We start from the raw sequence: 13,573 nt of genomic DNA on the forward strand, positions 1-13,573 counted from the left end.
CATGTATTCTTTTTAATGGCTGAGTAATATTCCATTGTGTATATGTACCACAGCTTTCTTATCCATTCATCTGCTGATGGACATCTAGGTTGTTTCCATGTCCTGGCTATTATAAACAATGCTGCGATGAACATTGGGGTACATGTGTCTCTTTCAATTCTGGTTTCCTCAGTGTGTATGCCCAGCAGTGGGGTTGCTGGGTCATAAGGTAGTTCTATTTGCAATTTTTTAAGGAATCTCCACACTGTTCTCCATAGTGGCTGTACTAGTTTGCATTCCCACCAACAGTGTAGGAGGGTTCCCTTCTCTCCACACCCTCTCCAGCATTTATTGCTTGCAGATTTTTGGATCACAGACATTCTGACTGGTGTGAAGTGGTACCTCATTGTGATTTTGATTTGCATTTCTCTAATAATGAGTGATGTTGAGCATCTTTTCATATGTTTGTTAGTATCCGTATGTCTTCTTTGGAGAAATGTCTATTTAGTTCTTTGGCCCATTTTTTGATTGGGTCGTTTATTTTTCTGGAATTGAGCTGCAGGAGTTGCTTGTATATTTTTGAGATTAGTTGTTTGTCAGTTGCTTCATTTGCCATTATTTTCTCCAATTCGGAAGGCTGTCTTTTCACTTTGCTTATATTTTCCTTTGTTGTGCAGAAGCTTTTAATTTTAATTAGGTCCCATTTTTTATTTTTGCTTTTATTTCCAGAATTCTGGGAGGTGGATCATAGAGGATCCTGCTGTGGTTTATGTCGGAGAGTGTTTTGCCTATGTTCTCCTCTAGGAGTTTTATAGTTTCTGGTCTTACATTTAGATCTTTAATCCATTTTGAGTTTATCTTTGTGTGTGGTGTTAGAAAGTGATCTAGTTTCATTCTTTTATAAGTGGTTGACCAGTTTTCCCAGCACCACTTGTTAAAGAGATTGTCTTTACTCCATTGTATATTCTTGCCTCCTTTGTCAAAGATAAGGTGTCCATATGTGTGTGGATTTATCTCTGGGCTTTCTATTTTGTTCCATTGATCTATATTTCTGTCTTTGTGCCAATACCATACTGTCTTGATGACTGTGGCTTTGTAGTAGAGCCTGAAGTCAGGCAGGTTGATTCCTCCAGTTCCATTCTTCTTTCTCAAGATTGCTTTGGCTATTTGTGTTTTTTTTGTGTTTCCATACAAATCTTGAAATTATTTGTTCTAGTTCTGTGAAAAATATCGCTGGAAGCTTGATAGGGATTGCATTGAATTTGTAAATTGCTTTGGGTAGTATACTCATTTTCACTATATTGATTCTTCTGATCCATGAGCATGGTATATTTCTCCATCTATTAGTGTCCTCTTTGATTTCTTTCCTCAGTGTTTTATAGTTTTCTATATATAGGTCTTTAGTTTCTTTAGATAGATATATTCCTAAGTATTTTATTCTTTTTGTTGCAATGGTGAATGGAATTGTTTCCTTAATTTCTTTTTCTACTTTCTCATTATTAGTGTATAGGAATGCAAGGGATTTCTGTGTGTTGATTTTATATCCTGCAACTTTACTATATTCGTTAATTAGCTCTAGCAATTTTCTGGTAGAGTCTTTAGGGTTTTCTATGTAGAGGATCATGTCATCTGCAAACAGTGAGAGTTTTACTTCTTTTCCAATTTGGATTCCTTTTATTTCTTTTTCTGCTCTGATTGCTGTGGCTAAAACTTCCAGAACTATGTTGAATATTAGTGGTGAAAGTGGGCTCCCTTGTCTTGTTCCTGACTTTAAGGGAAATGCTTTCAATTTTTCACCATTTAGGATAATGTTTGCTGTGGGTTTGTCATATATAGCTTTTATTATGTTGAGGTATGTTCCTTCTATTCCTGCTTTCTGGAGAGTTTTTATCATAAATGGGTGTTGAATTTTGTCAAAGGCCTTCTCTGCATCTATTAAGATAATCATATGGCTTTTATTTTTCAATTTGTTAATGTGGTGAATTACATTGATTGATTTGCGGATGTTGAAGAATCCTTGCATCCCTGGGATAAAGCCCACTTGGCCATGGTGTATGATCTTTTTAATGTGTTGTTGGATTCTGATTGCTAGAATTTTGTTGAGGATTTTTGCATCTATGTTCATCAGTGATATTGGCCTGTAGTTTTCTTTTTTTGTAGTATCTTTGTCAGGTTTTGGTACTAGGGTGATGGTGGCCTCATAGAATGAGTTTGGAAGTTTCCCTTCTTCTGCAATTTTCTGGAAGAGTTTGAGTAAGATAGGTGTTAACTCTTCTCTAAATTTTTGGTAGAATTCAGCTGTGAAGCCGTCTGGACCTGGGATTTTGTTTGCTGGAAGATTTCTGATTACAGTTTCAATTTCCATGCTTGTGATGGGTCTGTTAAGATTATCTATTTCTTCTTGGTTCAGTTTTGGAAATTTTTACTTTTCTAAGAATTTGTCCATTTCTTTCAGGTTGTCCATTTTATTGGCATATAATTGCTGATAGTAGTCTGTTATGATCCTTTGTATTTCTGTGTTTTCTGTTGTGATCTCTCCATTTTCATTTCTAATTTTATTGATTTGATTTTTCTCTCTTTGCTTCTTGATGAGTCTGGCTAATGGTCTGTCACTTTTATTTATCCTTTCAAAGAACCAGCTTTTGGCTTTGTTGATTTTTGCTATGGTCTCTTTTGTTTCTTTTGCATTTATTTCTGCCCTAATTTTTAAGATTTCTTTCCTTCTGCTAACTCTGGGGTTCTCCAGTTCTTCCTTTTCTAATTGCTTTAGGTGGAGAGTTAGGTTATTTATTTGACTTTTTTCTTGTTTCTTGAGGTATATGACTAATATTTTAAAATAAAACTATTTGGTCTCTGCATTGGCCTGTGTGTGTGTGTGTGTGTGTGTGTGTATGTATCATATATGTGTGGTATTTTCTACCTTTAACTGGTATTCCCGTAATTAATTTCTAAATAGAACTTTATTTAATTGGTTTGAAGAAAATTAACCATATGTATAAATTAACTCTCATAAATATAATAAAAAAGTAACCCCAATTTTGGGAGGTGCACATAATCTTTAGTAAATGAAACTAGTTCAAGTTATTGGTTTAATTAAAAGAAGCATGTCTTTAGTTATCAGCATTAAATATAATACTTTTATTCTACCTAGGCTCAGATCAAGTTAGTCCATGTTATTTCTGTAAAAATTTGTCGGCAAAAAAATAGCTTCAGATGATTGCTGACTCTGTCTAATGTCTCATAGTTTTCATGGGTAATCTAAACATAATTGTTAAGAACAAGCATATTAAATAGATGCAAATAGGATAAAAAAATTTATAGGTGAGCTTTTTCAATAGTTTCCCCAAATCTTTTTGGTAACCTGACGTCTTAAAGTTTTCATAAGTAAATTAAATGATACAAAGTCATTAAATATCTAGGTCATTTCCTAGACAAAATACTGAAACATTAATTACTGAACATAGATCTGCCTATTTTTGTCTTCTTATCACAGAGACATGGAAGTGTTTTTTCATATTTGTTAGTAAACATCTTATACCACATTGAAAAATTTACAGTTAAAAGGTATGTTTTTTAAAATATATTAAATGTAGGTTTTAGTTTGTTAATTAATTAACTGAGTTTCAATAGCAAAGTAAGCTGGTATAAAGTCAGAATTTGGATTTCTCTTGTTAAAGAGAAATTGGATTTCTTAGTTAAAACTAAAAGAAAAGGTTTAACTGAATCATTGGTCTACTCTTAGGCAAATATAGTATTTTTGATACTAAAAGAGCTAAATTTTTCTCAAAACTGTGTAACCTTCTATATTTGCTTGTGAAGTATTACTTTGGTTAAATAGATAACAAAGTATTGTTTCACAGTGAACTATGATTTTATTTGACCTAGTGTTTTTTGTTTTTTTTTTTTTTTTTTTGTGCACAGCAGATTTTTTTTTTTTTTTTATAAAAAGTAGATTCAGGAGCACATCCAATTATAAATGATTGTTAGGAAAATCATATAAAACAATGGAATACATAAAAGTGTCAAGAGTAATCGTCAGGGTGCGAAATTCCTTGGTGGCCAGATGCCCATGGCAAGCAGAAATTATCCTGGCAGCATCACTAAGAGGTCGATGTCCACAGAAGATTTTCCAGGGGGTGCAAGCGGCATGGGCAGGTGGAGGATGTGAATTTCATACCCTGATTCATAGTTTTCACAATTCCATGTGCAACTTCAGAAAGATTCATCATTTACTGCTGACATGTCGCCCTTTGGCGTGGAGGAACGGGAGGAACCCTTGTCTGTGCTCTCTGACCCCGAGCTGCTCTGGTTCTGCTGTTCTGACCCTGCACTGGAGGTCACTGTGGATGAGGATGTCGAGGAGGAGCGAGTCTTTTCCTTAAAGTCTGTGATAATGACGGTGACGTTGCCCACAGTTACTGCCAACTGCTGTGCGGTGCTTCTGTCCACGTTTTTCAGCCGGGGCCTTGAAGTGTGATTCGTTTCACTGGTCTTTGTTGTAGCATTTGCAGACTGTATACTGTTCACTTCGCTAGGAGGATCTTTCAGAATATCAGACTTTGGTTTTGTTTTCTTGTTGGTATTTTTCTTGGTAACACTAGGACTAATTTCTTTATCTTTCTCAGGTTTCTCTTTGTCTTGTTTCTCAACTTTCTCCTTCTTCTCCTTTTTAGGGGGTGGTGGAGTGGCGTACTGTTGGGCCACTTGCTGTGCCACCAGCTGAGAATTGATCCGAGGTTTTCTGGTGGAGGTGCCTTTCCTCACATCGCAGATACTGCATTTAAAGGCTTCGGCGCTGTTTCTGAAGGTGCAGACGCTACAATCCCAAAAGCCTTCGTCTGCGGCAGGTTTTGCTTGTCTTTTTGGCCTGGTCGGGCTCTTCTTGTCGCCCATGGTCATGGATGGGCTGTACCCCCGCCCCCCCAAATCCGACACCCGCGCTGCTCGGAGGAGAAACGCCGTCCGGAGAGTCGTCGCGGACCGGCCCCCCTCCCTCCCCCGCGCCCGCCCGCCCGCCCTCAGCCGCTGGGGCTCGAGCTCCGGCCGCCACCGACGCCGCCGCTGCCAGTCTCCGGACGAGACTCTGACCTAGTGTTTTAAAAGTCTTTTGATATCTTTTAAAAACTTCCCCAAAATAGATTTCTAAACTAAGACTTCTTGACTTCAAACTAATTTTGGGAATTTCCAGAGGGTCAGTGGAGTATCTCAAAATATGTGTTCCTCTCTCCTTATTAAGAAAAAATATGCTAAACTAATTAGGCTAATTTAATTTGTTGAATTACATGGGACCATTGTCAAGAAGTAACATTAAGCATTCTTAGTGCTATAACTGTGTCAGTTCAGTTCAGTCGCTCAGTCATGTCTGACTTTTTGTGACCCCATGAACCCGCAGCACGCCAGACCTCCCTGTCCATCACCAGCTCCCAGAGTCCACCCAAACCCATGTTCATCGAGTCAGTGATGCCATCCAGCCATCTCATCTTCTGTCATCCCCTTCTCCTCCTGCCCTCAATCTTTCCCAGCATCAGGGTTTTTTCAAATGAGTCAGCTCTTCGCATCAGGTGGCCAAAGTATTAGAGTTTCAACTTCAGAATCAGTCCTTCCAATGAACACCCAGGACTGATAACTGTGTAGGTGTATGTTATATCTGTTCCAGAAATTGTGTTAAATTTCTAAAAGTCTTATATGTCCTGGTATAATGGTATCAGTCATACTTCCAGTTACTATCTTAAAACTTTGTGTTTCAGAGAAATAAAATAGTTTCCTTGTCAATTCTATTATAATAAAGTCTTATTAGACTTTTAACAATGGGCATTTTCAAATCTTTTGTTACTTGCAGTTATTATTTTATTCTGATGCTTTGCAAAAATGTTTCTGCAAAAGCACCTCATCTTCAAGGAGATTAAAGAAAAGAATTTCAGTAAGTACAGGTTTTTTTTTTTTTTTTTATAATTTTAAGCTCATGAAACTGAACTGAGTACGGGTTTCCAGAACTAATGGAAAATTGAGCTTGAGAGTAGGAAGAATTACTTAACAGGAGACTAAATGAACTGAGGAGGATGATTATAATTCCTATTACTTTTTGTTTGAAACACTGATGGTTACTTAATGTTTTGTTTTTCCAGATTTAAGGGAACTTTTCTCTTAAGCTATCTGTAAGTTATAGCAATTTGATAAAAATGTAGCTTTATAGATAAGGATAAACCATTTGTATTTTAGTCCTACCTGATCCTTCCTCCTTTAGAAAAGCTTGAATATCTTTTCACGGCAATACATATACACTTAATGGTTTTCATAGGCTTCATCATAATCTGTTCTCCTTGTAACAGGACTTGGAAAAATTGATGTGATACTTTGTTTACAAGGTTCTAGCAAAGCAATAGTTTAATAAAATAGCTCATATGGTCAGTCACTATTCTTGCCTCAGTTATAAAAGTAACCAGACCAAGTTTAGTGCAAAATACTAAGATTATGTTTGGGGAAAAGTGGGGTCACTCTAGACCAAAAAAAAAAAAAAAATGCTGTTTGTACCTTTGTGAGGGTTCCCAGTTGGCTCAGACATAAATAATCCTCCCGCCAATGCAGGAGACACGGGTTCTATTCCTGGGTCAGAATAATCCCCTGGGGGTGGAAATGACAACCCACTCCAGTATTCTTGCCTGGAGAATCTCATGGACAGAGGAGCCTGTGCATTACAGTCCATGGGGCCACAAAGAATCAGACAGAACTGAGTGAGTGAGCACACACCTTTCCACATAGTAGACTCCGGTCATCTATTATATGTCTATCACCTAAACAGGATGCTGAATTCTAGTCTCTGAAATGTCTATTACTTTCCAGATCAACATTTCCAAATTTCTCCTGCCTCCTGATTTTTAATCATTAAGAATAATGATTAATAATAAACACTACCCTTGAATCTCTATGATGGCTCAGATAGTAAAGAATCTGCCTGAAATGCAGGAAACCCAGGTTTGATCCCTGGGTCAGCAAGATCCCCTGGAAAAGGAAATGGCAACCCACTCCAGTATTTCTGCCTAGGGAATCCCTTGGACAGAGGAGCCTGGTGGGTTACAGTCCATGGTGTCACAATGAATTGGACATGAAAGCAGAGACATTACTTTGCCAACTTAGGTCCGTCTAGTCAAGGCTATGGTTTTTCCAGTAGTCATGAATGGATGTGAGAGTTGGACTCTGAAGAAGGCTGAGTGCCGAAGAACTGATGCCTTTGAACTGTGGTGTTGGAGAAGACTCTTGAGAGTCCCTTGGACTGCAAGGAGATCCAACCGTTTCATTCTGAAGGAGATCAACCCTGGGATTTCTTTGGAAGGAATGATGCTAAAGCTGAAACTCCAGCACTTTGGCCACCTCATGCGAAGAGCTGACTCATTGGAAAAGACTTTAATGCTGGGAGGGATTGGGGGCAGGAGGAGAAGGGGACGACTGAGGATGAGATGGCTGGATGGCATCACTGACTCGATGGACGCAAGTCTGAGTGAACTCCGGGAGATGGTGATGGACAGGGAGGCCTGGCGTGCTGCAATTCATGGGGTCGCAAAGAGTCAGACATGACTGAGCAACTGAACTGAACTGAACTGAACTGAGACTAACACTGCCCTTGAACCTTCCTGGATGAGAACATACAGGGCCTCCTCTCTCTCTGGATGGCAGCCAGACAAGGGATTGGAACCTTGGATAAATATCTCATAACTGAAGAAGGCTCCATCTGACAACTGACCCTGTACAAATGCTGGAGTCCTTCAAATCAAAGCAACCAAGAAGAGAAGTAGCTAACATCAAAGTAGGCTGCTTCCTCCCAAGACACCAGATCAAGACTTCAAACATGAAGCCCTTTCTCAATGGCCTGAAATGATAATACCGTTATCATATCTCTGAGGGCATTGCTAATGGCATTAATCTCTGGAGTTTAGAACTACTTTCTATTTCAGCCTAGGAGAAAACCTCACTGACCCCTGGCTTGAATAGGCAAATGTAACAATCTCTGCAAATGAATTAATTAACAGTGTCACTGTGGTAGAAATGGTTTCGGTACCCAAAGTATTCATCTTTGTCTGTGGTAATTATCATTCTCATTAATATCCAGATAGCCAGTGTATAGCCTGGAGATAGCTCAGGTATCTAACTGTGCCTCTGATTTTCCTAAAAGTGAACAAAGACACCTCCTTGGTTGACTCCCCTAGATTTACATCATTGAGCTAGAAAGATATTCATGACTCAGGATTTGCTCATTTTGGTAAAGCTGTACTTCACTGGTTAGGAGTAAATGTAAATGAGAATATGATCAGAAACCTTTCCTTAACTCTTGAAGACATTGATGAAACTGCTAAGACAATAGCTCCCTCTTGCCCAATCAATAAAATTTCTAGATTGCTGGGGTCCAGCCCTGGTGGATCCATGGAATTCGAAGGTGGGGACAGAGTTGGAGTCTTTGGAAATAATGTATTTAATTACAGATAGAGAGGGATTAGAAGATTAGCAGAGAAAAAGAGGCTGAATAACTTGGTTTACGTGGGATACCAATAAAATTCCAAGACAAGGAATTTGCACCATCTACATTGGGCCACCAGTGCCACTTGAACATTGGAAGGTGCCCCTCCTTGGGCTCCTTCTCGCGTGGGCTTGAAAACCGGGGCAAATAAGTAGACTTGGAGGGCACCCATGCTCCAGATGGGAATTCAGCCAGAAAAAAGGGGAGCAGAAAAGAACGACAATGAGGGAATCAGTCTTTCCAGAAACTGATCCGATTTCTTTATTTTGGGGTTTGCTTATATACCTTTTGTTACACATAGAGATGAATACAGAGTCACGTGGGGGTCAGCAGTCCTGACCTTTATCAAAATCAGGTGCTTCACATAAATGTAAAAAAAAAAAGGTCTTAGGGGTTTTACATCATCTTCTGGCCATGAAACCTGCTGACATTTTATGATCCTTTCTTTCTGATAACCAAAAAACTTATTTTTTCCAAGGATGTTTTTTCTTAAACCAGGCACTACCCTCCAAATAAAGTTACACTCCTATAGGGTGAGGGTATAGTGAGTTACAATCAAGAAAGGAATCTATTTAACCCAAGGTTAATATGATTAATCTTAAAGGTTAATACTTATTTCTCCTATATGCTTAAAGGTTAATACTTATTTCTCCTATATGTTAGTTATATTCATTATAAGGGCAGGGAACATGGAGATTCAGCAGCAAACATCAGCCCAACAAATGAAAATCCTTTCACCAATGCTCCCCTTAAGATCTATTTAGTCTTAAGATAGTGATAGTTACATTTTTACATAGCAAGGACACAGTGATTTATAACAAAGCACAGTGATCTATTACAAAAGAGAAAATCCATTAACTCAAAAAGTCTAGTATTGCTAACATCAAAAACTACTATATTTCCTTTTCTATATTCCAAATACATTGATTAATATATTCCCAGGTGCCTAAGGATATGGAGGCCTGGCAGCAATCATTGATTCAACAAGAAGAAAAAGCCCTATGCTAATTAAGACTCTCAAAATACTCCAAAACTCTCTGTGCTGTTTATGGTTAAGAGGTAGTAAACAATCATGTGGCAGGAGTATGGATAATCCTGTCACACAAGCTAGTCTGTCAGCAGAGAGGTTTGACCTGAGACAACCTTGTCCCACCCAGGAGAGGGAATTAGCAGCAGGCACAACAAATGAAAAACCCTTCACCAATATAATTCCTAACCTACCCACTATACTAATAATTTCTAACTCCCCAAAAGAATTTGCCTTTAGTAAGTCTAAAACATCTCGTGCCTCTCAGATTGGGAGGCTGTAAACAATCACATGTGGCTGGACGAACCCATACAGGTGGGCTAGATAACCTTCAGAGGAGTCTGAAACACTCTTGTCACGCCCAAGAATTTTTATTGCCTTGGAGCTGCACGTTAACTCCTTCTCAGAGAGAAACAGTTATGGGGGAGAGCTCCCCGTAAAGTCAGAGGTATAGGTGAGAGCATAAAACAGACTCTGGTTTTGGGGGTAGATGCTCGGGAACAGGGGGTTTCCTGAGGCTTGATCATGCCTTTGCATATGCCAAGCCTCCTTCCTCATGACCTTTGCCATGGGCGGAGTTCCTCATGCTGGTTCCCGGCACTAGATGGTCTGGCCATTGTTGTCTTTGATTATCTATTAACTGAGCAGGGAGCTCTCTGTGTTGTAACCAATATCACTTGATACACCTGTATTAACACTTTTGGGAAAGCTGAAACTCAGTTACATAAGATCACAGTTACACAAGCCAGTTGGCTTAAAAGGGTGACTCCTTCACTGGGATCTTTCTTTGGTATATTTTGTGATTGGTTTGTGTATTCGAGACTCTGGCTTTGAAGAGCACTGCAAACATGGGGAACTATCCTGCATATACTAACCACTGTAATCTCCCCGGTGCGCTACACTGGCCCAAGAGTTTTAAATTCTTTTCCATCTGCAAGTAATCTCCATAACACCGGCACATCAAAGGAAACAGAGAAATACTGACTTAATAATTGTAAACCTGAAGTCATAACCTGTGGATATTACAGTGATAAAGCAAAAAATGTCTTGACCTGAGAATACTATGCAAAAGATCAACAAAAGCCATGAGAACTACAGAGCTGCAGGTGAGGGTGGCGCTAAGCCTTTAAATTTTGATCACATCTCTCAGTTGAGCTGAGAGTCATGAACAAAAGGTAGCGGGGGGGAGGGGGGCCCTGGGGGGGGGGGAGAGAGGGACTGTTGAAAAGAAACAAGAGGCACAAAGTGGAATTACTTAAACAGACACTTTTGTCCCCTAAAAAGAAGGAGCATGCATACTCAATCACTTCAGTCATGTCCAACTCTTTGTGACTCTGTGGACTGTAGCCCACCAGGCTTCTCTGTCTTTGGGATTCTCCAGGCAGGAATACTGGAATGGGTTGTCATGCCTTCCTCCAGGGGATCTTCCCGACCCAGGAACTGAACCTGCATCTCCTGCATTGCAGGCAGAGTCTTTACCACTGAGCCACTGCAGAAACAAAAAGAAGGTGACCCTGCCTGCCTGAAACAATCTTTTTTGTTTATGATTTTCTTGTTCCAACCTCTCTCTGCCTTTAAAAACCTTGTCTATTTTGTAGCCCTTTGATGCTCATTTCTGTTTGCTAGATGTGGTGCTGCCTGATTCATGAATCATTTAGATCTCCACATGCACTCAGTAGAATTCTGTCTTTTAACAATACTTGATCCAGATGATGTTAGCAAAATTAAGATGAGTTGGGTGACAGGAATGGAAATGAGGGCTTGGCTGGGTCACTGAATATGTGTCTAAATATGTGTCTTTTTAAATGAGAAAATAAGTGGAAAAGTCAGCTGTATTTTGGTGGATGAGGTAATTTAAATTGTGATGATAAATTTCATGACATGGAATTTTAGGGGAGTCAGAGAAAACACTTCCTGCATTAGCATAGGAAAGAGGTAAAGACAATGGGTTTGAAAATGGCAACTGATTAGCCCAATACTGAGATATAACTCCAGTAGAAAGTTCTTCGGGATTCTTTGTTTTCAAACTTAACTCAGTAATCTATCAGGAGCAGTAATAACAACAGTAATAATTGTAATCATCTCTGTGACTGAATTAGACACCTACATCTCAGATAGAAAGATTACTCATCTAGTCCTTGTACTATCTCATCTTCTCTTGTCTTGAAGGCATTTCAAAATAAAATAAATTAAACGAAAAGAAATGAGCTTTCTTGTCAGCTCACTCTCAAATGTGCAACTCATTTTCATTTACACATGATAACTGAAACAGCCTACTGAGCCATGGTGAAGGAAAAAAATTCAGAAAAACACATATTTCCCTAGACAACTGCCAATACAACATTTCTTTTTGGAAGAGATGTAGATAATTCTCTGTGGTGAAAATAATTTTTTCTTGGGCCAATAAGTCAGAAAATAGCAAATGGAAATGGGAAACACTGACTTAAAGTGTTACTTGAAAACAAAGCTTTTGACTTTACTATTAACAAAAGTACGGATAGAATAGATTAGAGTAGCTTTTGAACTTCCCTATTGTCTCCCCCCACCTCTGGCACCTTTTAGTTCATAAAGTAAAACTCCAATTAAAAATTAAATTGCAATAATACAAAAAAAAAAATAGAAAATGCTATAATTACTATTTTAAATAAGAATGATTCAAAAAAGGTATAAATAACCTTATCATTATTGAATATTTTTAAATCTATAACAGCATCATATAGAATCCCTGCTCACTTTAGATCATGCAAACGTTATTTATCTCTTTATTTTCTCCAGGTCTGCGGTCTTCCTTTTGCTCCAAATAAAACTTAATTCACCACTCTCAAGTTATGCATTTTTTTCAGTCAACATTGGTAAACTCATTGAAGTAAAAAAGAAGGCAAGCTCAAATAAAACATTTCTACAGATGTGTGTGTGCGCGTAAGCATGTGCATGTATATGAATGAATTTGTGTGTATGAAAATAAACTAAAGAATGGAGATACATTTTGTGTGTGTGTGTGTGTGAAAGATTTTTAAATGTTTGTAATGTGAAAGTAATAATAATCATTATTTTCTTTTTGAATGACTACCACAGTTTTGTATCTAAGTAGAAAACTTATGTTTTAAAACCAGTGCTGTAGGGAAGTTAAATGACTTGGGTCCAACAGATAGATAAGGGCTTCCATTGTGGCTTAGTTGGTAAAGAATCTACCTGCAATGCAGGAGACATGGGTTTAATCTTTAGGTTGGGAAGATCCCCTGGAGGAGGGAAAGGCTACCCACTCAAGTATTCTGGCCTAGAGAATCCCATGGACTGTATAGTCTAAGGGGTTCCAAAGAGTTGGACACAGCTGAGCAACTTTATTTTTTTTGCAGAGAGATATATTCATTCAGTGAATGTTTATAGAGCTCTTATGGCAGCCAGATACTTCAAAAGATAGCATATGCAGTCTTTATGATGGAAAAACTGCTATTTGATTACTGTGATTCTTTTTGGCCATTGCTGGTAACCAGGAGTTTGTCACCCTCAAATATGTCTCTTTGGCATAAGGATTATTTTAGGCTGATTATTTTTAAGAAACAACAGATATAAGAAAAGCTCTAAACGTTTAGAAGAGGTTACCCTTTTGTAAGAGACATTTACATTTTCAACAACACAGAAGACTCTACACATGGACATCACCAGATGGTCAACACCAAAATCAGACTGATTATATTCACTGTAACCAAAGATCTCTTCAAGAAAATTAGAGATACCAAGAGAACATTTCAGGAAAAGATGGGCTCAATAAAGGACAGAAATGGTATGGACCTAACAGAAGCAGAAGATATTAAGAAGAGGTGACAAGAATACACCAAAGAACTATACAAAAAAAGATCTTCATGACCCAGATAATCACAATGGTGTGATCACTCACCTAGAGCCAGAAATCCTGGAACGTGAAGCCAAGTGGGCCTTAGAAAGCATCACTACGAACAAAGCTAATGGAGGTGATGGAATTCCAGTTGAGCTGTTTCAAATCCTGAAAGATGATGCTGTGAAAGTGCTGCACTCAATATGTCAGCAAATTTGGAAAG

The 13,573-nt window shown here is 38.5% G+C and overlaps 1 protein-coding gene across 1 annotated transcript; it reads right to left on the reverse strand.

Moving 5' to 3' along the window:
- Positions 1 to 3,964: 3,964 nt before the first annotated feature.
- LOC120863258 (RING1 and YY1-binding protein) lies at positions 3,965 to 4,975 on the reverse strand. Its single transcript, XM_040239361.1, has one exon. The coding sequence runs from the start codon at positions 4,876 to 4,878 to the stop codon at positions 4,192 to 4,194; it is 687 nt and encodes a 228-aa protein (XP_040095295.1). The 5' UTR covers positions 4,879 to 4,975; the 3' UTR covers positions 3,965 to 4,191.
- Between the last annotated feature and the right edge of the window lie 8,598 nt (positions 4,976 to 13,573).

The sequence above is a fragment of the Oryx dammah genome, unplaced genomic scaffold (assembly GCF_014754425.2).
Source record: "Oryx dammah isolate SB20612 unplaced genomic scaffold, SCBI_Odam_1.1 HiC_scaffold_5, whole genome shotgun sequence".
Classification (NCBI taxonomy): Eukaryota; Metazoa; Chordata; class Mammalia; order Artiodactyla; family Bovidae; genus Oryx; species Oryx dammah.

Excerpts from the sequence above, each read along its gene's own strand:
- LOC120863258 (XM_040239361.1), bottom strand. The coding sequence starts at position 4,878 with ATGACCATGGGCGACAAGAAGAGCCCGACCAGGCCAAAAAGACAAGCA.